Source organism: Carcharodon carcharias, chromosome 15, assembly GCF_017639515.1.
Source record: "Carcharodon carcharias isolate sCarCar2 chromosome 15, sCarCar2.pri, whole genome shotgun sequence".
In the NCBI taxonomy this organism is placed as follows: domain Eukaryota; kingdom Metazoa; phylum Chordata; class Chondrichthyes; order Lamniformes; family Lamnidae; genus Carcharodon; species Carcharodon carcharias.
In genome coordinates, this window is record NC_054481.1 from 105,486,596 (window position 1) to 105,513,201 (window position 26,606).

Genomic DNA, 26,606 nt, shown 5'->3' on the forward strand with positions numbered 1-26,606 from the left:
TTCCACCATCTCATTTTGTTCCTGAATAATTCAAATGGGGCCCCCGAGCTAAAGCACTGCAGTCCCCACTGATATAGCATTTTTCGGTTCTATTAATATACATCATGTAATATTATTAATTAGAAACATGACTCTAAGTTTGGTTGGACCAATCCCTTGATTCATTACAAACCTCAGTGATTTGCAATTTCCCATTGCAGTGATTTTAAAAATTAAAATTCAACTCTTGTTCACAACTCTTAATTTATTTAATTTGCTTTTTTTTTTGCAGTGTTACAGAAACACAATGGAAGGCACAAAGGGTCAGAGTGATCTCCAGGGATCAAAGCGATCCCTAATGAAAGCAGGGTTAGTGATCCACAGTGCAGGCAGTTATACAGTGTTGGCAGGCTTAGAGTGATCATTTAGGCATCGTGATGGGCAGTTTTCACCTTATCCAGGTGTGACAAGATTAAGTGCTAGTTTAAATAGATCACAATAAAAGGCACTTTTGCTAGGAAATTAAACCATTTAGATGCTAGTACACAATTCAAATTAACTGTTTTTTTCCCTTACAGGCACAATCAATACATGGTTTGAAACAGCAGGCTTGGTATCATTGTACTTCTATTGGAGATTCCATTCCGTTCGTTTAGTTCGATACAGTTTTGGTCCAACTCATTGAAATACATCATTACTGTGAGGCAGGAGCCCCATGGTCTAACATTGCAGCTGTAGGTCTCTCAACTTCAGCAAATGACCGATGCTTTAACTCAAAGATTGTTCATGGTTCAGAGCTCAAAGTCATTGCTAACCATGGATCCTTCTAATGGTACATTTGAGTCATAAACCAAAAACCAGAAGTTACCACAGGGTCAGATCCCAGGACTGTGAAGAGCATGAGCTCTAGATGTTGACAGTTGTATATCTTATGTATTTTCCTCACTCATTCTCAAATTAGGTAAAGTCTCCGTGCTTTTAGCCTCAAATTGAATTCTAGTTCATTACAGTTAAGTGTTGAATGTAAAAAAAAATGTACAAAACTTGATTTAGGGTTTCTGTTCTAGGTCCCACTTGTGCAACACACATTGAGGCTGCTGTTCACAACCAGTCTCAGACTGTTACATGGGTCCTCCCATGAAATATGATGGGAGCAATCTTGGTGGGATTGGGTCCACAGAACAAAACCATCCCTAATTCAACACCAACTTGGCCACCCCATTAAGAGAAGCGACAGGTAGAAAGTGTAAGAAATGTGAGAATTCCACAACAGTGTTTTTCTGAATTTGGAAAGTGTCAGGATGTGTCTGGAGCTTTACTCTACATTCAACCTGTGATGCTAATGTCTTACAGAGACCTTTACTCTGCACCTAATCTGTGCTTTTGATCACCTGGCTATGTTGGGGGGGGGGCAGTGCAGAGGGATATGACCCAGGAGTGTTTGATGCCAGCACTAACATCCCACAAATTGATGAACGCAAACAAATGAAAACATTTTTATAAAGCCAGACAGCTAAGCAGTGTGCTAGGGTAGTGAAAAGCTGAAAGGTGGGCTGTGTATTCAAAGGAGACAAGGAACAAGGAAAAGAGATGTGGCAACACTTGCACTAATTTTACAATGGAATTATAAAATATGGAAGCTAAGACTGCACAGTTAGAGAAAGATGGATCTGTGCCAAGCAGCAGGTGGGGAGTGGTGGGTGAAGACAAGAAGCCCAGAGCCAGACTTCAACGTGGATCTGAATGGTGGGACAGAAAGGTACAGGTCGACAGATAAACATAAGGTGATGTTTTACGAATTAATTCCTAATTTATTTCTGATGTTGCTCCAAGACCAGTGTATGGACTAGTCTATCCATGTGATAATGTTCTTCCAATTGGCCCACCATTGCTGTTACCAAAGCTTCCTTATCACCACAGGGTGCAAATGGTGTCTTGGGCATAGGGCCATCACTGAGTTTCATAACTGTCTGTAGCAATCACTCACTCCACCAAATAGTTGATGAGGCAGTTGAAGTGTGAGGAAGATGAGTAGAACGGAGTGGGATTGCACTCACACTGCTCCAGTGTACTTTGAGGAAAAACGGACTCTCTTTCTAACCTTTGGGCAGAAACACCCTCTTCTTGGTCATCATCAGAGACTCAACAGGCAGGTTTTGCCAACTCCTTTGGCCCAAAGTTGGTGGTGACCATTCGCCCCCCTCTGTTTCTATTGGAGGTTTCACCGCATTACATACCACTCAGTATCTGTCGTGGGTGACTCAGATTTTCTCTTGGTAGTCAGGGTAGGCTAGTTTCTTGAGTTCGTCCCAGAATAGCAGGCTGAAAACCGTGTGTGGGCCCAAGCGGAAGTAGGCAGGTCCAATTCCCTTGTACAGACCCAGGATGCCCTCCTTACATGAGACCTTCAGCAAACAATCCCAGAATCCTTTGTAAAGCTTCCCCTGCGAGGAAAAGAAGTGTTTAAAATCAGGCAGATCCTTCTTAAAGGGACAGTACACTCACCTCATCAACACATGCATTCACTGACCAACATCATTTAAACAAAATGGGGTATATTTTGAGACCTTTGGACAGCTGACTAGTGGAACGCTCTGATAGGCCACTCTTTCCGTGATGAAGGGAACCCATGACCTTATTTAAATTCGGCAAATAGGCTGCAGGACCTCAAAAAGATGTCCCGATACAGCTCACCAAATTGAGGCCTCAGGATCAGGCCGGAGCTTTTGCCAGCAAGGTAGATTAAAGACTGACTTTTAAAGGGCTGCTTCTCTTCCATCACATGCACCACGCAGGCTCCAGTTTCTACCTAAAATGGCAATCGGGGTCCTGTTAAGGCTATAGGGCTCCAATTTCTAAATTGAAAGTGGTCTTAATTGCCTGAAATAGACAAGCAATTCAGAAACCTGGCAATAGGCCTCTTTTAAAATGGAGCCAGCAACATCACCACTGTTAATGGGGTGGAAAGGCTACTACCAGCCCCATTTTGGGACCTTGTCTGCCCTGTCAACATCAGGCAAGAGCACTTAAAATCAATCCCAATATCTCCTTCCAGCATTGGATGAGAAATTGTTTGGCACACAGGAGAAAAATTATCCATCCTTTTAAAAACTATTGGAATTAAACTAACTCTGTTCTGATGTTGTACACACACACACACACACACACACACACACACACGTACTCAATGTTGCAGTTATGAGTTGCATTTCACGAATTTTGGTTTTATTAGGTGTGGATTTAGAGATACCACTGTAATTATGGCTGGTCCAGCTCTCCCTATAAGCAGATGTGATGGTCAGAGAGGAAAGAATTATGAATTGCACAGGTCACATCACCCGAGTGCTTTGATTATGGGGAAGAGGACCTACCTTGCCAACCTCATCTACTGGTTGGTTGTAGAGTCGCGTACTGATGACATCAAAAGGAGTCATGGTGATCACCACAGCAACACTGCTCATCATTCCTCCAGTCAAACCGACCAACCAGCTGTCATTGCTGAACCACTGAATGTATTAATAAAACACACAAAAAGCACACATTAAAACTCATTAATTCTCTTTTACCTAATTCAATTTTCAAATGGACCCCACAGAAACCTGACCAGGCAGCTAATTCACACCCAGTGTTCAATCAGGGAGTGTGTTAAAGAAGTTAGGATTCAACATCATAGAAGCTCACTCTAACCATAACAACATCTTGCATTTTATCTCTATCTAACCTATCTGTTTCCCCTTGAAACTTTGATAAATTACCCCTTATCCTCCTAAATTCCAGGGAGTACAACTGCTGTTTGTACTATCTCTCCTCATAACTTAATCCTTGGAGTCCAGATGTTAAATCTATACCGCACTCAGCCTAACAACAGTCTATCTTTCCTAAACTGTGGTGCCCTGTACTGAACACAATACTCCAGGTTTGGTCTAACCAGGGCTTTGTTTAGCTTTAGCATTCCTTTTATCCTCTTGTATTCTACTCCTCTAGATATAAAGAGCAGCATTCAATTTGCCTTCTTGATTATTTTCTGTAATTCTTCATGCCATTTTCACAATCTATGTACAAGGAGCCCCAAATCTCTTTGGACTTACACAGTTTCTAACTTTTCACCATCTAGCATTTACTTCGCCTATTAATATCGCCTTGTGAGTTCTACCTCCCAGCTACACAATGCCGGCTATCTTTTGGATCAGTTGAAGTTTATGAAGGGTAGAAGATATGAGGCTGGCTGGGAAAGCATTAAGCATTAGGGTGATCATGTTTGGAGCTATTAGTGGTATATATGAGGGCTTCAGTGCTAGATGGAAGTAGGCCATCTTTGTGAGAATATGTGGTTGGAAATTCAGCTCAGGACTGGACAGGGATGTCGAGGCCATGATTGGCCTGGTTCAGTCCCCATAATTTTTAAAAACCTCTATTAAATTTCTTTTTGACCTGAAAGAGCAGAATTTACAGTGGAAAGGGAGGTGGAGGGGGCAGGCTAGTAAAATCGCAGGGAGCCGTGGCAGATCGGCTCCCAGACCACGTCTCCCACCCCGGCAGGGAATTTTACCCAAGGCGGGTTCGGAGGCACCTCAAGGAGGTGGGCAGCCAATTTAAATGCGCAAAGGCCCTATTAGGGGCCAGTTTGCTGAAGGCTGACCAACCCCGCAGCCCCACCTCCACGAGGTGGAGTGGGGACAGGATTTGTGAGGCGCTACGGGCAGAGAAGGTAAAACCTGCAGTCTCAGCAATTTCTCTGGAAGGGTTTCCCCTCCAGTATCGGCCTCTCAAATTTTTAAGTGGTTTTTCTCTCACCTGCGGGCTGCACCAAATCTCTAGCCTGTCTCAGCAGCGGTTCCGTTCCTGGTGGCACTGCTGAGGTTCCTGAGCTGCCAGCCTCTGATTGGACCGGCAGCATTCAGGGATGAGCTGCCAGCCCGTAAGATTGAGGGAGAAGTCCCTTTTGCCACCTGTGCATGCTGGCGACCCGCCTTTCTGGCCAACTTCGGGTGTCCTGCCAATCGAGTCCAGTGGGAAAAGTCTCAATATTTTTTCATAAGTATGGTTTCTCAGCCCTGGAATCACACTGGGGAACCTCTGTAACTTCAATGTCTGTCGTATAACAGTGCTGATGGCCGCACATGCACATTTTGAAATGGGGTCAGGAGCAGGATCCTTGATTGATTTTCCCTCCCTAGCCCAGGTCACTGAAACCAATTGTAGAACCTCTGCTGCCACCTCAGTTGCAGTCAGTTAGCACAGCTTAGGCCAGGAAAGAAACCCAAGATAAACTCAATTATTCATTCAAAGAATGCCTTAAGGGTGAAACATTGAACAAACAAATCCTTTGGATAATTAAGCTCTCTGCCTCCCAACAGGCTCTAAGACGCCTGTGGCATCAGGAATCTTCCTAAAGTTTGATGAGTGGTTGCACTATGATCCCGTCAACTTGCTATCAGCTTTGGCACTATAATCAGATTGTATATAAGATGTGTTTTTTTTTAAACAAGATACAATTTTTAATTCTCCTTTTACTAGCTGGATTTTGAAAACACAATAAACTCCAATCCTATTAAGATAATGGAAGGCTGCTAGTCAGTCAGAATATACAACTTGCACTCCACCCAAGTGGAATGAAAAGGGAACAGACACCAAATCCCCACCTAGGAGTGTGAAAGACCCCATCTCCTGGTGGCTTTAACACATCTTGAAACTCTTGAAAAGTTTCTGAGTTGAGAATCAGAATGCAATTATTGGTCGACAAAACAATGACTGCAGCAGACATGGTAATCAAATTCCTCTGGAATATGCAGCCGGCAGGGCTTTTAAGAACTGTTTTACCAAGCTGGAGAGGTCGCAAGGAAAGATCAGAATTCGTACTGAGAAGCTGCAAGGAAACTGTTTCTCTCTCTTTCACTCTCTCAAAAGTATTACACCTGCTTGTGCAAAGTAACTATCCTGAGAAGAGAAATCTACTGTAAACTGAGATCTTTTGGAAATGAAATGTACTCCATATAACCACACCCAGGAAGACAACTGAACAAAACAGCAGCAACATGGAATCACTGCATCAAGACCAGCCAAAGGGCAGTTAACCATATCTTCCTTTGATTGCTTATCTTCTTCACAAACTGTAAAACATCAAAAGTCTATCCACTTATTCTACCATCTGTACTAGCATGTGTGAGGGCCCAGAGAATGTGTGGGATGTATGAATGTGGTTGTAATTTACCTAGATATTTTTAAATTCAGAAAGCAGGGTTAATAAGCCTATCTTGTTTGACTAAACTCAGAAAACCTGTCTAGCTAATTCTTTATAATCTGAAAGCATACATAAGTGGGGCTCCTGCTGTATTGGCAAAGCACTTCCTTGCTATATTCATAAAAAATACCCTGTTATAGTCAGACTTGAAATGATATAATAAAGGGAGTCATTTTTACATCTCCTCATATGGCTGTAACAAATTAAAGACTGCAGTCATTAATTATTGTCCTTCTCAGTGATTTGTAACACTCCTCACCTTGACTTGCACTCACCTGCTGGTCCTTAACTAATTGCTTGGCAGAGTCAAATGTAGCGAGCTGCGCCGCAGATCCAACCATCACCCTAGGAACAGCACCAGTGACCCCTCGCCACAGACCCAGAATCCCTTGTTGTCTGTAGATTGTCAAGAAGGCAGTGATGACTCCCTGGGGTCGAAGATACAACGAGGTCACGCTTATCACAAAGGGAGAGCTTCATGAACTCAACTGTATATTACCAACAATTTGCAATTACATGGCACTCTTATGTTGAAGGATGTCCAGCATTGAGCCAGAAAGATTATAGGGGAGGGGGACAGGTAGGACAGTTGAAGAGATGTTTTGAAGAATGGGGGGGATGGGTAACAAGGCAATGTGTTTTAAGGAGAGAGTTCCAAAGAGGCAAAGCACACTGACTATGAGATCAGCCTTTGATAGTGCAGCAGAGGGTGTGGAGTGTTAGGAAGGTTGGGGGGGTGGGGGGGGGGGGGTGGTGGTGGAGGGAGGGGAGAAGCAGGGGTGGAGGAGGGGTACAGTGATCTCAGATTCGAGGAGCAGAGAATATGGTGGGAGAAAAGCAGTGAGGAGTGGAGTCTCAGGAAAAAGCAGTGATCCAGTCAGGGGAATGGAGAGTCTCTGGGAAAAGCAGTGATCCAGCCAGAGGAGTGGAGAGTATCTGGGAAAAGCAGTGATCCAGTCAGGGAAATGGAGAGCCTCTGGGAAAAGCAGTGATCCAGCCAGAGGAGTGGAGAGTATCTGGGAAAAGCAGTGATCCAGCCAGAGGAGCGGAGCGTATCTGGGAAAAGCAGTGATCCAGCCAGAGGAGCGGAGAGTATCTGGGAAAAGTAGTGATCCAGCCAGAGGAGCGGAGAGTATCTGGGAAAAGCAGTGATCCAGCCAGAGGAATGGACGGTCTCTGGGAAAAGCAGTGATTCAGAATTGCTGGTGTGAAGGTTGTTGGGCCACATTACTGATATAAAGGGGAACATGATGCAGGGATTTAAAAACAAGATAAAGAACTTGAAGTCAATGCTCTTGAGGGCAGGAAGCAGTCACATGGGTGATATTCATGAGGAAGGCATTAAGTGTTAACACTAGCTCTTCACCGATGTGCTGCTAAGTGTAATTTAGTTGGAAGTCCGAGTTTATCCTTCTAACATAAACTTGCAGCAAACTGGGATAGATTTTAGAGTGGTGTAAAACTCCCTTGCCTGTTCCCTGGGTCACAGAACGACTGGCAAGGAAGTGAAGGTGCAATAGTCAGCCAGAATATCGGGAAAAAAGTTTAGAATGGGAAATGTAAATTCTGCTCTCCTGGGGTCAGCCCAGCTCTGGCTGCCCCTCCCTCTATAACTAAAGCTTTTACAGTTACAGAGGCACTGGCAGCTTCGGCTGTAGTTAATAACTGACTGCACCAGGATTGCAACATCATTAATGACCTTTACTGTAGGAAAACACTGGCTGGCTCTTAACTGAACAACAAGCTATCGGTGACAGCAGGAGCAGCAAGTCAGCACATTCACGTCATTTAGCATCAAACGCTGAATTAACATTAATGAATTTTCACCACTCAGAGATCCAGACAGCGTCGGACTGTGTCCAAATCCAATCTGGCTGCGTTTGTTCCAATTGTTTTAGACCTGCCCATTTCCACCCAGCAGCTGGATCACAAGGTCTGGGCAGTGTTGATCACTTCGATTCTGATAGACTGGGGATGCTACCATTACCTCAGTGCCCTTGGACTAGGAGGAGAATGAAAATCTTCTAGGTTTCTTGAATCTGATTATTAATCAGTGTCTCCTGATGATAAAACACATGTGTGAGGGGAGGATTGGAGGGTCTGTCTGTGATGCCTCATGTAGTGGAATAGCCTGTTAATATCTAATGCCTGGGGTGCAACCAAGAGAGAAAGAGATTGGTAAGAGAAAAAAAATTCCCTAGGTTCAGGTTCAATGCTTAACAATCTCTATCAGCAAATCTCCATTTTATACTCTTTCCATTCACATTGTCCCTGACTCCCCTGAAGTTAGATTCTTGCTGAGGTGTGGCCCCTTGGCTGCTCTCCAGTGCCTTGCTTGATTGATCAGGGGACAGGAATCGTGGCTAATTGTTACCCTCCCATAGCTGGGGTCACACGGGCCCACTAACACCCAACAACTGCCACTCCAGCAGAGCCTTGCTGCTTCAGAGCAGACCAGGGATGGAGTCTGCGACCTTTCTGGCCTGTGTCTCAGTGGATCACTGAGGTGTTTATTCCTTGACATTCAAATGTAGTTCACTAGGTCTAGAAACAGCTGCACTTCACCAAGTCTAAACCCTAAGAGGATGGCAATTGTATTTGTAGCTCTCTGAAAAAATAGGCTGCAGAAAAGTCAAAGTAATAGAAAGAGGTTGAAGAAAGGGGCAGGAAAGAACATTAAGTTCTCAGGTTACCTGTGGAAGTGGAAAATCTGTGCCAATAACCCTCTACCCTGTTATACTGACTGGGGTAACATCCAGGGGAGACAGTAGCATAGTGGTAATGTTGCTGGATTAGTAATCCAGGCTAATGCACTGGGAATGTGAGTTCCAATCCCATCATAGCAGCTGGTGGAATCTGGATCCAACAACTGAATTGGAGTTAAGTAATGAAATAGAAAACTAGTCTCATTAATGGTGATCTTGACAGTTATAAAAACCCATCTGGTTGAACAATGCCCTTTAGGGGAAGAAAGCTGGTCTGACCATGTGGTTGACTCTTAACTAACCTTAAGAAGCCACTCAGTTCAAGGGCAATAGAGATAGGCAACAAATGCTGGCCTTGCCAGTGATGCCCACATCCCATGAAAGAATAAAGGAAAAATTGCTGGACCAACAATTGACCTTGTCTTGAGATGGTTTGATTATTGGAACAGATGTGACCTACAGACTGCTGATAATGTCACTGGAAAATAACAAGATACAACCCACAAGACCCATTTCAGTCCATGATTCTTCCTCTGTGTAGATCCAACCCTTTTTCTTTCTGATCTGTTTGATTTCCTGCTCTGGTTTCTAACACAGGCATCGTTTAACTGCTTGTTTTCACTTTGGCTCAAATGATTTGGATTCAAAATGCAGGGGTTTAAGCCCCATTCTTAAAATTGAAGCACGTGATCTGGGCAGACATTCCTGTGCGATATTGAGGGGTTTGCTGCGTTGTGTAAATGAAACTTTAAACTGAGAGCCTGCCCGCCTGTCCCAGGCATTCAGGGAACGATATGCAATGCAGCACATAGTTCACCCACTACCCTGGCCTACTATCCACCCTCCCCAACAAGATCAAAAAGAGATTGACTGGTCATTCATCTCATTGCTGCTTGCGAGGCTTCATTATGTGTGCAGCTGCTGCCATGTTTGCCTACATAACAGTGACTGCTGCATGTGCATGCCACGTTAAGAGATTTGATTGGTTGCCGTATAAATATAAGCCTTTCTTCCCAAATAGTTCATACCTGATGGTTATGTTGGTGTCCCACAGCAATGACAGCTGCTGACTGGGCTTGTAGGTGTGTCTTTACCTGTGAGGAAGCAAAGCACAAACAGTCACAGGCGGTTTATAGATCATGCAGAAGAGGATTCTGAAACTAGCTGCGAATTTAGAAAATCAGTAAACAACTCTCGATAAAGTTAAAATAATCACTGAAATATTAATATTCCACAATATTTGGATTTATTAACACCAAGAGTTGCAAAGTGCTTGGTGAGTGACTAACTGTCCCATTGCTGCATTGGCACTAATCATCTTGGTGTACAGTTGATAGCATTCTATTAATGATTTCACAACGTTCAGAAAATTGCAATTTATTTCATTACCAATTAGATCATGCGACACTGTGGAGCTAGTCTCACAAGCACAGTGTGTGTCTCACTGAGCTGCCAGTGCTAATGAGAATGAACCCAAAGCTGGTTCAGGCTGCACGCTCTTCCTCAATTCATGAGAGCCCCTCTCATGCCTCTGAAATTCCATCTTCTTTGTCCAGCTTAAAGCTCCCACTTTCTGGCTGTTCAGTGTTTACTTCTACCTTACACTGTCATCTCCCCAGTAAGTCAGAGATCTTGATCTGGTATTCATTAGTAAAGCAGACAATGTTCAGCAAATGAAAGCAAAAGCACACCATAAAAACCACAGAATGATAAAGTTTAACATAAATGATATGGTGGGGAGGAGCGGGTTCAGAAATATCTAAGACTAAGAGTCAGGTACATGACTTTAGAAATGTTAAATTTGATGAAATTATGGAACAACTAAAAGCTTGGGAACATTGTTTCATAACAGGTCAGTAGAAGATAAGTGAAACAGCTTTAGGGTGTCATGCTGAACACGCAGGATAAATACATTCCCAAAACCACTGGGTTGAATTTTATGGGCCGCTGTGGTGCCCACACCCCCGGCTAAAAAGTCGGAAGCAAAGCCGCCCACGATCCCAACAGTTTCCCTGCAGCAACTTAATGCTAGGAATAGCATTAATTACTTTAAGGTGAGGCATCTGCCCATTTCTTGGAAGGAAGTCCAATTAGCTGGCAGCTCTGTAGTCCCAGCAGTACCACCGGGAGCCTCTGCTGGGGCTACAGGCTGTCCCCAATGTTGAGGGGACCAGACTGACAGGTGAGTCCAGGTTTGGGGATCACAGCAAAGGGGATGAGTGCAGATGATGTGGGTGAGTGCAGAAGCTGGGGGCCCAACTTCAAGAGCTTAGGGGGAAAGGGATGATCTCTGGGGGGGTTGCCTCTGATGGACTGAGGCAGCCCCCAGAGGAGGTAACCCATTGTTGCCAACACCAACCCGCAAGCTAAAACTGCTGGGCTTTCTGCATGGCACGGGCCTCCTCTTGCTGTGTGTAAAAGACTGCCGGGAGCAGGATAAGCCCCTTAAGGACCTCATAGGCCCAAGGGGCAGGTGGGCCATCTGCACCTTCCCTGTAAAATTTCACACAGGTCAGGGGCGGGCGGGTAGGTGGTGGGAAGACCACTGCTGGATTTTACGTGCTCCCCCATCTTCAAAGTTGCTGGCGGGGCAGCCTATAATCCAGCTCATTAAGATCAGACTAAGTCAACAGGACTCAAACAGATTAACAAAGTAAGATAAATAGAAAAAATGGTCTGTAGATATCCTACAAGGGGAAAGGGCTCACTGGCATTAAATAAGGAAATGAATAAAACCCATCAAAGGTGTGATCGGATGGGCAAAGAGAGTCTAGGAAAAGGCCGAGCAGCTGAGCTCAAGGGTAACAGTGAAGGATTATTTCATCGCCACACGGGCGGTTAGACAAAAAGTGAAAGTCATAAAAGTTGTAAATTGGATTGAAACTGAGGATGAGCCACAATTTATTAAATATTTGAATTATTACTTCCTCTAAGTATTCATGAGACAGGAGCAACATGCCCTCTCCAAATTAGTTGAAATTTCTGGACACGGTAAATTGGTTGAAAATAAATAAATCCCTTGGGACAGATGGCATTTATCCCAAAGTTCTGAGAGAATAAGATTGGAGATTTGTGACAGATAGTCAATGGACACAGTGAGGTACTTGTAGATTGGGAACAGGCTACTAAAGAGACTATATTCAAAAGTAGGGACAAAATAGACACAGTCACCTACAAAGCTATTAGTCTGACATTTATTTATTCAACGTAAAATAATGGAATCAGCCATCAGGAGTAAACGTGAAGATCATCTATACAGGGTTCATTCTGACCAATATTCTCACCCACTGTGAGGAAGCAACAGCTCAAGTGGACTGTGTAAGCCCTATGACATGAGGAACCTCAACTTCTGAAAGGCTTTCTGATAAAATTCCACATGAGGAGCTACTAATTAAACTCAGAGCTGTGGAGGTTCAGGGTCAACACTGGAATGGAAAAGAAACTGACCAAAGAACAGGAAATGATCAGGGCCAGTTACAGGAGTTATCTTGAAGGGGGAGGAGATTACAGAGTGGGTTGCCTCAGACCTCAGTGCCTGTATCGCAACTGCTTCTAATTTACTCAAATTACCATTTAGGATTCATGAATTCAATGCAAAGTAGTCAAATCTGTAGGTGATACCAAAACTAAGTGGGAGGATGGAATCAGAAGAGTAGGTTCTGAAATTACAGAATGAGTTGGTCAATATATGTAAATAGGCGGCGGAACAATGACATAAGAAATGTAACACAGGCAAATGTAAAGTGCTCCATATAGGAAGGCAATATAGACCTCAGGCATACTCAATGAATAGTGTTGAAATAGCTAATAGTGAGAATGAAAAGCTCCCACAAACTACACCGAGTTGATGATCCTCCAGCTGCAGTTGATGTTTGTCTCGGTGTGTGTCCCTGGGAACAGTCCGTAGAGCACAGAGTCCTGTGTCACAGAACTGCTTCGGATAAACCTCGACAGAAACCACTGCATCTCTCTCCAGACCTTCTTTGCAAAAGCACAATCCACAAGGAGGTGAACAACGGTCTTGTCCCCACCACAGCCACCTCGAGGACAATGTGCAGAGGGGGTGAGACTCCCGGCGTGTAGGAAGGATCTGACGGGGAGGGCCTTTCTCACCACCAACCAAGCTACGACTTGGTGCTTGTTGGAAAGATCTAGCATTGAGGCATTCTGCCAAATAACTTTGACAGTCTGCTCGGGGAACTATCTGACAGGATCCACCAACTCCTTTTCCCACAGGGCCTCTAGGACGTTACGTGCACCCCACTGCCTGATGGACTTGTGGTCAAAGGTGTTTCTCTGCATAAATTTTCCCATGAGGGACAGGTGGTACAGCACGGTCTAACGACTTGGAGCGTTCCGCGGCAGCGTGGCCAGACCCATCCTTCACAACACTGAGGACAGGTAGAACCTCAGCACGTAGTGACACTTGGTGTTTGGGTACCGAGGGTCTATGCACAGCTTGGTGCAGCCACATACAAAGGTGGCCATCAGTATGAGGGCGATGTTGGGCACGTTTTTCCCCATATCTTAGAGGCTTGTACACAATCCATTTTCGACCTCCAGATAAAGCAAAAGAAGGCTCGGGTGATCGCCATCACGCAGGAGTGTGGAATGGGCCAGACCTGCACCATGTACAACAGTGAGAGTGCCTCATACCTGATGACCAGGTTCTTACCCACGACGGAGAGGGAGCGTCGCCCCCACATGCCCAGTTTTCGTTGCACCATAGACACTATCTCCTTCCAGTTTCTAACGCATGCCCTGGCCCCTCCGAACCATATCCCAGCACCTTCAGGCCGTCAGTCCCGATGGTGAAGGGGACAAAGGATTGGTCAGCCCAGTTCCCAAAGAACATGGCCTCGCTCTTTCCATGATTTACCTTGGCTCCCGAGGCCAGTTTGAACTGGTTGCAGATGTGGATCAGTCTGCGCACCGACAGCGGATCCGAGCAGAAGATGGTGACATCGTCCATGTACAGGGAGACTTTGACCTGAGTGCCTCCACTGCCTGGGATTGTCACCCCTCTTATGCCCGGATCCTTCCTGATGGACTCAGCAAAAGGTTCTATGCAACACACAAACAAGACAGGGGAGAAAGGGCAGCCCTGCCTGATTCCAGATTTAATAGGAAAGCTATCTGATTCCCACCCATTGATTGAGACTGCGCTACTGATGTTAGTGTAGAGCAGTTGGATCCAGTTGCGGATTCCCTCCCTAAATGCCATTTTGGAGAGCACATCCACCATGTAGATGTGCGATATTCAGTCAAAGGCCTTCTCCTGATCCAGGCTGATAAGGCAGGTGTCCACACCCCTGTCCTGCACATAGGCAATCGTATCCCTGAGCAGCATGAGGCTGTCAGAGATCTTCCTGCCCGGCACAGTGCAGGTCTGGTCAGGGTGAATCACCAATTCCAGAGCGGACTTGACCCGATTGGCGATGACTTTGGACAGAATCTTATAGTCCACCTTCAACAGTGAAATGGGTTGCCAATTTCTATTTTCCTCCCTTTCCCCCTTGTTCTTGTAGATGAGGGTGATGATGCCTTTCCTCATGGATTCTGACATGCTGCCGGCCAGGAACATACTCTCGTACACTTCTAGCAGGTCTGGGCCCATCCAGTCCCACAGAGCCAAATACAAGAAGCCGTCATTTCTGGGAGTCTTACTGTTCTCAAAGGACTCAATGGCCTTAGTCTGTGCGTCAGGAGTTAGCGGTTTGTCCAGGCTCTCCCATGTAGTCATCTAAGACCTCCGTGATAGAGGACAGGAAGGACTGGGAGGCCACGCTGTCTGTGGGCTCCACGGCATACAATCTGGCATAAAAGGATTTGCTGATCCTCAAAATGTCAGACTGCGATGACTTTACTGAGCCATCTTTTTTCTGCTAGCTGCTGATCACAGAGCTCTCTCTGTGTACCTTTTGGAACTTGTTGGTCTTTCAGCGCAAAGAGTTGTCCCCAACCGAGTGTTGCAGACTGGCACATTCCAATGTCCAGGACTACGTGCTGAGGGACGTTCTAAAGCTTGGGGCAGCCACCGCAAAGGCGCAATGGGGAAAGATCGCTGTCTAAGACCTTTCTGCCATAGTGCACTGAGGGGCTGGGAATAGTATAGACCCCTCAGGCTGTACGGCTCACAATAAATGTATGCATTGAATACTAGTTGTATTATAATTGTATTGAAGCACCTCAGAGTGCAACATGATGCATGTTGATAACTCCAATACCATTACACTGTCTGACTGTCTATGATGACCAGATTGAAATCATTGCAATATTCATTGATTGTATTGAAGCACCTCGTGATCCATGTGGAAAAGTTGAATCTGATTGTACTTTTTGTGATGGTGATTTAGAAATGTTTTGTAATGTTCTTCCAGATATTTTATGAATAAAGTATATTTTTCAAAACAAAAGCTCTCACAAGCTACAAATAAGCTACACATTGAGCCACATATACCTAACAAAGCATCACAGAGAGCCAGCCGCAGGCCATGAAGAGAAGCAGCTGTTGTTTTCCTTGCTTCATAAATGTGCAAATTCACTGGAACAGATTCTGCTGTTCATGTGACCCAATACTATTTAAATCCCAGCCTCATCTAAGCTTTCCTTTAAATAGGATGGTAAGGACTTGTTCAAAGGAGCCGCAGGAACAATTGCCATGTCTCATACAGCATGAAAACTGGGTCACTGCACCCTTCCTGTCTAGCTGACATCCGTGACCAGAGGACAGAACATAACGGGAGAGGTTTACAAGTATAAATTACTTTGAACTGAAACTGGCTCCCTTAGACTAATGAGCAAAACATTCTGAACTCAAATTTCAACAACATTTCAGATGATTGGCAGTCATCAGTGAATCTTGCACCCCAGGTCGGACAACATCACAACCTGCTAAATAACTTGACACACAGTGAACCTTAAAGCAGTAGCAAAAAGCTCAACTGTGCTGCTGGCATATAGTCCAAGGATAGATTGAGGCATTGAATTCTATGGATATTAATGGAATTGTTCCAAGATACCCATGGGAGAAACTCAAGTAGAAATGTGTGTGTACAGGGGTTCATTCAACAAAGCAACCCTCCACCTCCATACATCTAGATTTGTTTCAGCCTTTTTAAAAATTCATTTTATGGGATGTGGGCCTCGCTGACAAGGCCAGCATTTGTTGCCCATCCATAATTGCCCTTGAGAAGGTAGGGATGCCTCTCTTTGGAGCGCTGACATTTTGTCCCTCACTGTTACAATCAGGTGAGGAGAGGTGAGAATAGTTCCCCTCTTTTTCCTTTGATTGCTACAGGTTTTTTTTTAAAAAAAGGAAATCCTTGCCAATTCAGTGAGTGTTTAACTGTTTACATTCTGGGACTGTAAAATACACACATATAGATTTCCTTGTATGTTTCTTTAAAAAGAAAGGAAAATAATATTTATTGTACTGAACCCGGTCTAAATAAAAATAATAAAAACATTCCGACTTTCATTCACACATGCACTCTAAGGTTCAGACGCGGACACATACATACACAGACAAGTGAGTTACAGAGTGGGAGGATAGATTAAGCAGTCTTTTTAAAGTCCAATAAAAGTCAAACGTATACAGATCTTGAAGATTGATGACTTCAGACTGAACTCGATGGTCTCTCTGGATTAAACCTCAAGATGATTTAAATAAACTTATGGACTGTTTATGGAGTCAGTGGTTGCTGAGTTGAATCTTAAAATGCTGTCTGTGTTTGGTGTGTGGATGGTTGGTCAGCACACAGGGCTCAAACTTGCAGACTGGATGAAAAGAGAGAGTGACTGTCCCACTCAGGGGTTTCACTACTTTGGCACCTTTTCTCATTCTGTTTCATGATCTGGAGAAAAGTAATCTCTTAAACACAAAAGAGGGTTAATTGGCTTGTCTCATGATCCTCTCTCTCCAACCGACCAGTTACCAAAACATGATCATGGCTAGTGGATTCCAGGTCCATGGTTTACATGATTAGATTATGACTGGATGAATTCCTCTCTCAGCCAGTATTCATTGTCCGAGATGATTACACCTAGTGCTTGGTCCCCACCCAGCTGAGTACCCAGGTGATTGTCCGGATGCTTTGTAAATGGTTAGAGGACGGCCCATTCACACTCATTCAAGATGATTGTTTCTGGGTTTTCTAGATGGGATGACTCCATTGTAATGGCTTTGGAATTCGTGAGGCACAGTCATGCAAATATCCAGCCATCTTAGGTTTTGTCTCAAGTCACTAAAATGTTGTTTCAATCTTCTAAAACTTAGTGATTTTCACCCAATAAATAAATGAAGTCACTTTTGACATAAAACATGGCTTTATAACTTTAAGGCACAGATCACCCTCTAGTATCTCACCCAAGTGACCCACCTTCACATAACTTCATCTAATGTGTCAGCTGTGGTTCAATGGGTAGCCCTCTTGACTTTGATTTAGAAGGTTGTGGGTTCAAGTCCCACTCCAGAGACTTGAGCACAAAAGCAAAGCTGATAGTTTGATGCAGGATTGAGGGAGTCAGAGCTACTGCCTTTTGGATGAGATATTAAACCAAGGCCCTGTCTGCCTTTTCAGGCGGATGTGAAAGATTCAGTGGTACTAGTTCGAAGAAGAGCAGCAGAGTTCTCCACGATTTCCTGTCCAATATTTATTTCTCAACCAACAGCACTAAAACAGATCACAATGTCATTATCACATTATTATTTGTGAGACTGCTGTGCACAAGTTGGCTGACACATTTCCTACATCACGATACAGACTATACTTCAGAAAGTACTTCATTGACTGTAGAATACATCGGAACATCCTGCGGTTGGTATAGGCACTATTCAAATGCAAGTTTCTTCTTTCTTTCCTTGGAAAATCAGGTTTCTGACACAGCACAAGCTGTGTTCTCCCAGTGCAGGTCCTTCCAATCATGCTTAAAGAACATGTAAAACTGATGTATCCCACAATAAAACAATTACTTATTATACATTTTTTTCTTTGTGTATTTGCACGAAACTTTAACTCTGAGGCTTCAGTCTTTCTCAAAAGCCCAGGTTTGTATTGATATTCTCACAGAACAATCACTGTTAACTGAAGAACTGGTAGAACTACAGATGTGTGCGCGTTCCCCAGAATATTTTTCAGCAATTAAAATTGTTTTGACTCTAACAACTAGTGACATCAAGAGTAAGGCGGTTGTATCTGCTGGCATACCATTGTTTAATGTATTATTAACAAGGCTCCCATGATGGGATTCAGAGTGAGTCAAAGGTCATGCGATCGCATGGGGTTACTGCCGTGTGAACGTGGAAAGGATGTTGGGGAGATGGTGCCTGCACACCTCGAACGAGAGAATTTGAAGTGAACTTTGTGGGAAATCTGTCACGTCAGTGAAGCAAGTGTTTTTGATTGGTTCTTGTGTGAATATTTATAGTTTGGAGGATCACCCATTTTTGTACAGCAACAACTTGCCACGTGTGTAGTTTCTAAGGCGGTAACAGCATTTATGAGATTGCTTTCCCAACTGAGCTGAAAGAGATAGATGGGGAAGATGAAAACAACATCTGCCTTTGTTGTTCACACTGAGAATCTGAAAACCTCGTTCACCAAGATTTAATTACGAAGCTGTAAAATCTAATTAATTATTTCACTGCAATGGGTAAAGAAAATATAAATTATTTACTTTGCAAAAATCAATCAAAAGGCACTTGCTTCATTGACTCTGGGCAGGTTTCCCAGAAAATTAATTTCAAATACTCTGATTCGGGATGTGCAATCACATCCGCATCCTCAACCCCTAGCACGTCACATCCACAACCCAATACCTCTTTGCAATCACCATAAGCTTTGACTCTGAGTAACACCATGGGAGCCTTGTTGTTAATACTGTAAAAGTGGTATGCAGCGGACACAAGCACCTTATTCTTGACCTCACACGTTGTTACAGAATCAAAACAATCTTAAAATGCCGAGTGCTCTGAATGACAGCTTGAAATTGTCAAACACATTGCACTTAGCAAAACTTGCTCGACCAATCAAACTTTAACTCTTGAGTGCCCCAAGGCTGAGGTAATTTTTACTCAACAGTAATTCAACACTGTAGTCTTAAAGAGACGACACTACACCATGAAAGAATGATACATTGAGCATTATATGGTATACAGTAATATACTTGCCATTCTGCTAAAAATGCATCATCCAATTTAGCATGAACAAAGTCATGGCAGATCAACATATACTTATCTATTAAAAAGTCACAATAATGATGTGCATATGGTAAAACTAGCTCCAAGCAAGAAAACCAGTCACTTCCAATGTGCAGAGAAACTGTTGCACACACAAATACCTTTCAACTGACTTCAGGGGGTGCACTTCAAAGGCTGCACCTTCCCTGTATTAACCCTGGAAGGTACAGTAACTACATCACATGGGCTTAAAGGCTGCATCAGTTTACACATAGTAGCACTTTAGCTATAGGGTTAATAGTTTGTGCAAACACATTATTAAGTTCATATATGTGTTGTCTTAAAGATCTGTTATATTTTGCCCAGTTCTCTCCTTTCTTGGAGGCACTGATTCTTCGTGGATTACACGTCTACGAGTGCCAGCCACCTGCCAGCACTTCAATCCGGCCATTCTTCATGTGTAAACCCAAACAGCGATTGCCATCATGCTGGTCAACCAGCTGAGGGCATCACAGCTGAGCTTGAATCCTGCCCCGACTACATATAGGCACACACGAACTTTCCAGCAGGGTAACTGGTCAGTAATCAGGAGCAGGAACCCTGGTTGATTTTCTGCTCGCCAGCCCAGGGCACTGAACCCAATTGTAAGGGCCCTTGCCACCTTTCAAGTGCAGATGGTGTATTTCAGTACATACAGGAAGATCCCTAATCTGTTATAACAGAGTACCACACCAGATGCAGTGCTTGGCAGTCTCGCTTTGTACTAAGAGAACTATTAAGAGAGCCCTGAATATTTAACACGAGGGTCTATGGAATTTTTTATCCTTCTGCTGGCTGAAGCTCTTGAAAGTCCATTTGAATCCACAGTTGGAATGTGTGGCGAGCAAGATAATGATTAACAGCTTGGAGTTACTTATACTACATCCCAAGATTCTTCTTTATTACCTGACTCCCCATGAACATCTGCCAAGGATTGCCCTGCCTCCATCGATCAGGTGTCAATACGGAACCAAACAGCAAGATTTTGGGGAGATTAAATAAATATCAACTGCTTTTAAACCAGACTCTTGGGGGAAGAAGCAGTGGTGCAGGATGAATTCTGCAGCCATGTCTATTTAAATTGGTACAGGATTAAGTGTTAATCAAGTGTAACCAGCAATTAATAAAACTTTAGCATGATTTTTTTGTATTCAAATGCCATTCCTCTTTTTATAAATCCAAGTAACACACATTCTCCTTTTCTCCCTATCAACTCTCCCTTCCAGTTTTAAGGATTTGTGTAGTTTCCATTGTGTGTCTATCTGATAACTATTATATCACTGTTGAAATACTAAGAATTGGGCAGGGAGAACCCTGAGCACCAGAGAATTTCCTCCACCTATCACTGGCCCTCTATCTAGCTCTACCTGTCCAACCCCCCACAACCAGCTTATATTCCACCTCATTTCTATATTTCTTAGTTCTGATGAAGAGTCATACGGACTCGAAACGTTAACTGTGTTCCTCTCCGCAGATGCTGTCAGACCTGCTGAGTTTTTCCAGCTATTTTTGTTTCTGTTTCAGTTTTCCAGCATGCGCTGTATTTTGCTTTTACCCCAGAGAATGGTTCTGTCAATCATCCAATGTTAGGAGTCGTGCGTAACTGCCTAATTTGCACAATTACTCCATAACTCAGAACAACAAGGAGGCATGCGAATATCCTCACTATCATTCCTCTCTCATTTAATAACACTCAAAGGCAGATAAACTGGTTATTACCTTATTGCAGGCCCGTGATGAGTAACTCACCTCCTGACTCCCCAAAGCCTGTCCACCATTCACAAGGCATAAGTCAAGAGTATGATGGAATACTCCCCATTGCCTGGATGAGTGCAGTTCCCACAACACTCAAGAAGCTTGACACCATCCAGGACAAAGCAGTCCGCTTGATTGGCATCATATCCACAAACACTCACTCTCTGCACCACCAACCCACAGTGGCAGCAGTGTGTACCAGCTACAAGATGCACTGCAGGGATTCACCAAGGCTCCTTAGACAGCACCTTCCAAACCCATGACTATACCATCTAGAAGGACAAGGGCAGTAGATGCACGGGGACACCACCACCTGGAAGTTCCTCTCCAAGTCATTCACCAGCCTGACTTGGAAATATATCACTGTTCCTTCACTGTCGCTGGCTCAAAATCCTGGAACTCCTTCCGTAACAGCACTGTGGGTGTACCTACACCACATGGGCTGCAGCGGTTCAAGAAGGCAGCTCATCATCACCTTCTCATGGGCAACTAGAGATGGGCATTAAATGCTGGACCAGCCTGTGACGCCCACATCCCCTGACTGAATAAAAAAGTTAAACCTGCTTTCAGTTCCATCAGTACAAAGATCAGCTTGACCCTGTTAGAGACAGCTCCCTGTGGCAACAATAAATGGAGGCAGTTTGAATGTATGGCAATAGAGGAGAAGGTGACGTTCTGCTGGGGCCATTGTAGTAATATTGTAAATGTTTGCATGAAGATCTTCATGAAGATTCTCCATGATCCCACATATAGTGATCACAGCAGCTTTCCCTTTAAGAATCATAAACCGAAACAAAGACAGAAAGAAGGAAACTAACCCCTGTTACTGTGGTTCAACACATCAGCAGCTGCTACTGGGATCTCTTATAGTGGGGCACCTTACAATGACCCCTGCTGCTGGGACCCCTTATAGTGACCCCTGCTACTAGGGACCCCTTGTACTGACCCCTGCTACTAGGGACCCCTTGTACTGACCCCTGCTACTAGGGACTCCTTGCACTGACCCCTGCTACTAGGGACTCCTTGCACTGACTCCTGCTACTAGGGACTCCTTGCACTGACCCCTGCTACTAGGGACTCCTTGCACTGACCCCTGCTACTAGGGACTCCTTGCACTGACCCCTGCTACTAGGGACTCCTTGCACTGACCCCTGCTACTAGGGACTCCATGCACTGACCCCTGCTACTAGGGACTCTATGCACTGACTCCTGCTACTAGGGACTCCTTGCACTGACCCCTGCTACTAGGGACTCCTTGCACTGACCCCTGCTACTAGGGACCCCTTGCACTGACCCCTGCTACTAGGGACCCCTTGTACTGACCCCTGCTACTAGGGACTCCTTGTACTGACCCCTGCTCCTGGGACTCCTTATACTGACCCCTGCTCCTGGGACTCCTTATACTGACCCCTGCTCCTGGGACTCCTTATACTGACCCCTGCTCCTGGAACTCCTTATACTGACCCCTGCTCCTGGGGCTTTACACTGGTCTCTGCTACCATGGCCCCTTCACACTAAGAGCTTCTACTGGTGCTTCTCACACTGACTATTGCTTACAAATATCGCTGCTATTAAACCCCTTGCACTAATTACTCCTCCTGGGATCCTCACACTGACAGCTACAGGGACCCCTTGATCAGCCACTGCTACTGAAGAGGCCAAGTTCTATTTAATTGAACAAAAGAGCTAAACAAATACAAATGAAGGAGGTAATTAATGAAACAACGCCTCCCTCAATCTTCCTGTCATCTGCCAATCTTCAGACTTTGAAAGCCTGACCTTTGTGCTGTTGAACCTCGATATCTGTTGCTTAACTTCACATCTCCTACTCAGCAACTTACACTAGTGCAGCTCTTCAATACAGAGAAGTCTCAAAGCACATTGCTGGGCAAAATGGAAACCAGAAAATAGGAGGGTTGAGGAGAGGTGTTTGAAAAAAATTGCAGCTGAAAGAGTGGCTGGTGATGCAAACCTAGTGTAAGGGCATTGAATTTACTCCTGGGTTCCTCAACGTAGGGAAAAATGTGTATTAGGATAATTTAAAGGGAATAATCATTTCAAAAATTTGCCAGTGCACTATATGCGCCATAAGGCTCATTAATCCCACTAACTAACCCCCAGGGGTCCTGATGGAACCAGAGTCCTTCAAATGAACTGTTCATCGGTGCTTAACATGTGATCACAGAGGTCAAATGCTGCCCAATACTACTCGCCGATCGAACCGCCGCAGCCAACACAGAGCAACAAGCAAAATGCCCCAAAGTCTTCAGCAGAATGGACTGGGAATGGGAATTGGGACCTGATTAGGCGAGGCGTGGTTGTAGATTTAAGGGAGGCTTTTCAAAGTAGGGAGAGATGTGGGTGGCAAAGAGGGGGGAGGTTGAGTGAGAGAGCTCCGGGGTGCCCAACTAGCTCTGGATTAAAAGTGGAGGGTGTGAGGGCTGGAGGGGGATTGTAGAGGCTGGTGGCGCGAAGTTGTGGAGGAGGACGCGGGGGTTGAATTTACTGGAGGATGGCGAGATGGAGGAGTGGAACGTTGCGAGGTCAGTCAGTTGTTGCTCCACGGTGGAAGGACTTTAGGAATCTTTTGATATTTTCCTTTCAGAGGTCATGGTTAATTGTTAAGTTGTTTCGCGACCCTTGAACCCTCCCCGTTACATTCATCAAATCATTATAGATTAAACACCACAATTTGCCTTGACGTTGTCTTTTCAAAGGTTCCTTTACTGGGGGTGGAAGTCGATAGGAGCAAGGTTAAGCGATGTGGAAGGACATATTCCAAAAGCGTTCCAATTCAGATAATACCAGGCCAACTGCAGTTAATAACGGGAAGCTGCACAAAATTATCATTCAGCGGGCCAACTGTAATGAAGAATATTAAAAAGCAAAGTCTTTAAACAGAGAGACAGGGCTACAGTCTGAAGATCGCTGCAGGATATGGATTCTGTTGACGCCGACAGTTTGATGAATTTCGGTTCAGTTTCTTAGCCAATAGCAGTTGCCAGGCGACATCCCCAAGCGAAGCGGATCTAAATTACAGTAACTACCCCCCCACCCCCCAGAACAATCGCAAATGATAATCCCTCTCTCGCTAAAGCTGGTATCAAAATACGACTTATTTTTGACACACATCTCACTGGGGGTGGGGTGGGGTGTGGTGGGGTGGAAATAAACAGAATCCTGAATATTTTTCTGAGTTTTCCATCTCTCCAGACGGTCAAGAGCCGGTGCAACCTTTCCATGTGACTCGTGTAACAAATCCTGGGAACTCGGAACGAAGAGAGAGAATTCGACTTTATTCAGTCGGGTGTTGTGTGTTGATATTACTGACAAGCATCGCTGAATGTTGACAACTCTTGTCAGTTTATCCAGAAATAACCCAGCAGCTGAGCTGGGGGTAGGGAACACAAAGCAAAATGCTGCGGATGCTGGAAATCTGCAATTAAAAATTAAAAAAAACCCAGAAAATGCTGGAAATACTCAGCAGCTCTGGCAGCGCCTGTGGCGAGAGAAACAGGGTTAACGCTCCAGGTCGATGACCTTACCTCCTGTCACAGTGACAGGCGCAGGTTAAACGGCTCCACACCCCAGCAAACACAAACCATTGTCTTGGACACAGGAGACTCACCAGATAGGCCGGGCTGCCGACCACAGCGCCCATGGCTCCAGCGGCCGCCCCGGCCGCGATGCTGCAGGCGGTGCTGACCCTGCCGCCCTGCTCCCGGGTGAAGCCCAGCGCCTCCAGCTGCGAGTAGGCGCCCAGCCGGACCCCGTTCATCAGCGCCTGGTAGAGGATGGCGGCCGCCAGCCCCTTCTGCAGCCCCAGCAGCCCGTCCTCCCGGCCGATCAGCGCCAGGGCGTGGAAGGCGTTGCGGTAGAGCCGGGGGTAAGAGCCGCGGGCGCGGAGCTCGCCCTGCAGCTGCATCCGAGTCTTCACCACCTCCAGCGGGTTGGTCAGCACGCAGGCTCCGGCCGCCGCCGCGCCGCCCAGCGCGAAGTCCAGCGCCTGCCTGCGCTCTTGCATCGCATCGCCCGCTTCTCCCCACCCCGCCTTCCCACTCACCCACCGCTGGGGCCGGGGCCGGGGCCGGGGGCCAGGGCCAGGGCCGGCGCTGGAACGGAGACGATTCGCCGGAGCTGGAAGCCGGGGACACGTCAATCACCACCCGGCCCGCACAGCGCATTCACCCCCCTCCCCTCCCCTCCCCCTCCTCCACAGGTCAAACCAATGGGAAGCCGGAGTTGCACCGCGACCCTGTATAAATCACACCCCCCACCCCGCCACCGCTTCTCCTCAAGAGTGCACCGGCATCATCGTTCGTCCACCAACTTGCATTTAAAGATAAAAGCTAAATACTGCGGATGCTGGAAATCTGAAACAAAAGCAAAAACAGAAAATGCTGGAAAAACTCAGCAGGCCTGGCAGCATGTGTGGAAAAAGAAACAGGGTTAAAAATATAAAAACTGCTGATGCTGGAAATCCAAAACAAAAACAGAATTACCTGGAAAAACTCAGCAGGTCTGGCAGCATCGGCGAAGAAGGAGTTCTGTCGAAGGGTCATGAGGACTCGAAACGTCAATTCTTTTCTCCGCCGATGCTGCCAGACCTGCTGAGTTTTTCCAGGTAATTCTGTTTCTGTTTTGGATTTCCAGCATCCGCAGTTTCTTTGTTTTTAAGAAAAGAGTTGACGTTTCGAGTCCTCATGACCCTTCCACAGGTTATTCTGAATTTGTAGAGAAACAGGGTTAACTAGTTTCTAATCTATGACCTGAAGAAGTCATACGGAGTCGAAACGTTAATTCTGTCTTTCTCTCCACAGACGCTGAGTTTTTCCAGCATTTTTTGTTTCTGTTGCATTGAGAGGTCTTTATTTTACATTTAAAAGGAAAACTCAAATCAGGGCGAAGAGGGTTTTAATCAGTGCGGAATAAGAGCCATATTGGACTCCAAAGGTTAACTCTGTTTCTTTCTCTACACAGATGCTGCCAGACCTGCTGAGTTTTTCTAGCACTCTTCAGATTTCCAGCAGCCACACAGTATTTTGCTTTGATGGTAGGGATTTTAATCAAGCTGACTAAACCAACCTCTTCAACAAGATTTTAAGGAAAGCTCTTAAAGGAGGAGAGAGAAGTGAGGGTGGAGAGGTTGATTAAGGGGATTTTTGGTATTATTCTAGTGAATCATCACTCTTTACTATTACAGGCTTTTTAGAACTCAAATTTGTTGTGAACTAAATCACTGATTCTTCAGTTATCCCATCTTCTCAATGCACTATGTCCAAGAGGAACAATTCATTAATTTTGCAGATCTGTTTAAACCCGTGTTAGGTGTTAGTGCGCTGGGAATGGAACTTTCACAATTTCAGGCAACCTTGTCAAGATCAGGTACTCCCCCTGTAAAAAAGACAAGATTCACTAGAATAATATCAAAAACAATATTTATGGAGAAACTTGGAACATTTTTTTCCAACAATTTATTTGAGGTTATGAAAATTCTGATGTGTTGAGGGTAAATAGTGGGGCTGTTTCCACTGGTTTGTGAATTGGGTAACTAGAGGACTTCAATTCAAGATTTTTTAAAAGGAGGAAGTTAACATAGCACAGTCAGGCACACTGTAAAGTTTCCTCAGCACTGCACCAACATCTCTGCCCCAACCTGGGGGGGGAATACCATCTACTGCATCATGACATTTTTTCACTTCCCACA

At 45.0% G+C, this 26,606-nt stretch overlaps 1 protein-coding gene across 1 annotated transcript; it reads right to left on the minus strand.

The window, feature by feature from the left end:
• Positions 1 to 229: 229 nt before the first annotated feature.
• LOC121288693 (solute carrier family 25 member 35-like) lies at positions 230 to 25,042 on the minus strand. Its single transcript, XM_041207429.1, has 5 exons — positions 24,528 to 25,042; positions 9,954 to 10,019; positions 6,496 to 6,648; positions 3,351 to 3,485; positions 230 to 2,423 (listed from the first exon to the last, which is right to left on the minus strand). Exons 1-5 carry the CDS (start codon positions 24,921 to 24,923, stop codon positions 2,241 to 2,243), a joined length of 933 nt encoding a protein of 310 aa, XP_041063363.1. The 5' UTR covers positions 24,924 to 25,042; the 3' UTR covers positions 230 to 2,240.
• Between the last annotated feature and the right edge of the window lie 1,564 nt (positions 25,043 to 26,606).

Bases quoted from the DNA above. Each gene is read 5' to 3' on its own strand.
- LOC121288693 (XM_041207429.1), bottom strand. From the start codon at position 24,923: ATGCAAGAGCGCAGGCAGGCGCTGGACTTCGCGCTGGGCGGCGCGGCG. The intron at 10,020-24,527 runs GTGAGTCTCCTG...GCTTCCTCACAG, and splicing joins TCGGCAGCCCGGCCTATCTG to GTAAAGACACACCTACAAGC. The intron at 6,649-9,953 runs GTATGAACTATT...CTTCGACCCCAG, and splicing joins GACACCAACATAACCATCAG to GGAGTCATCACTGCCTTCTT.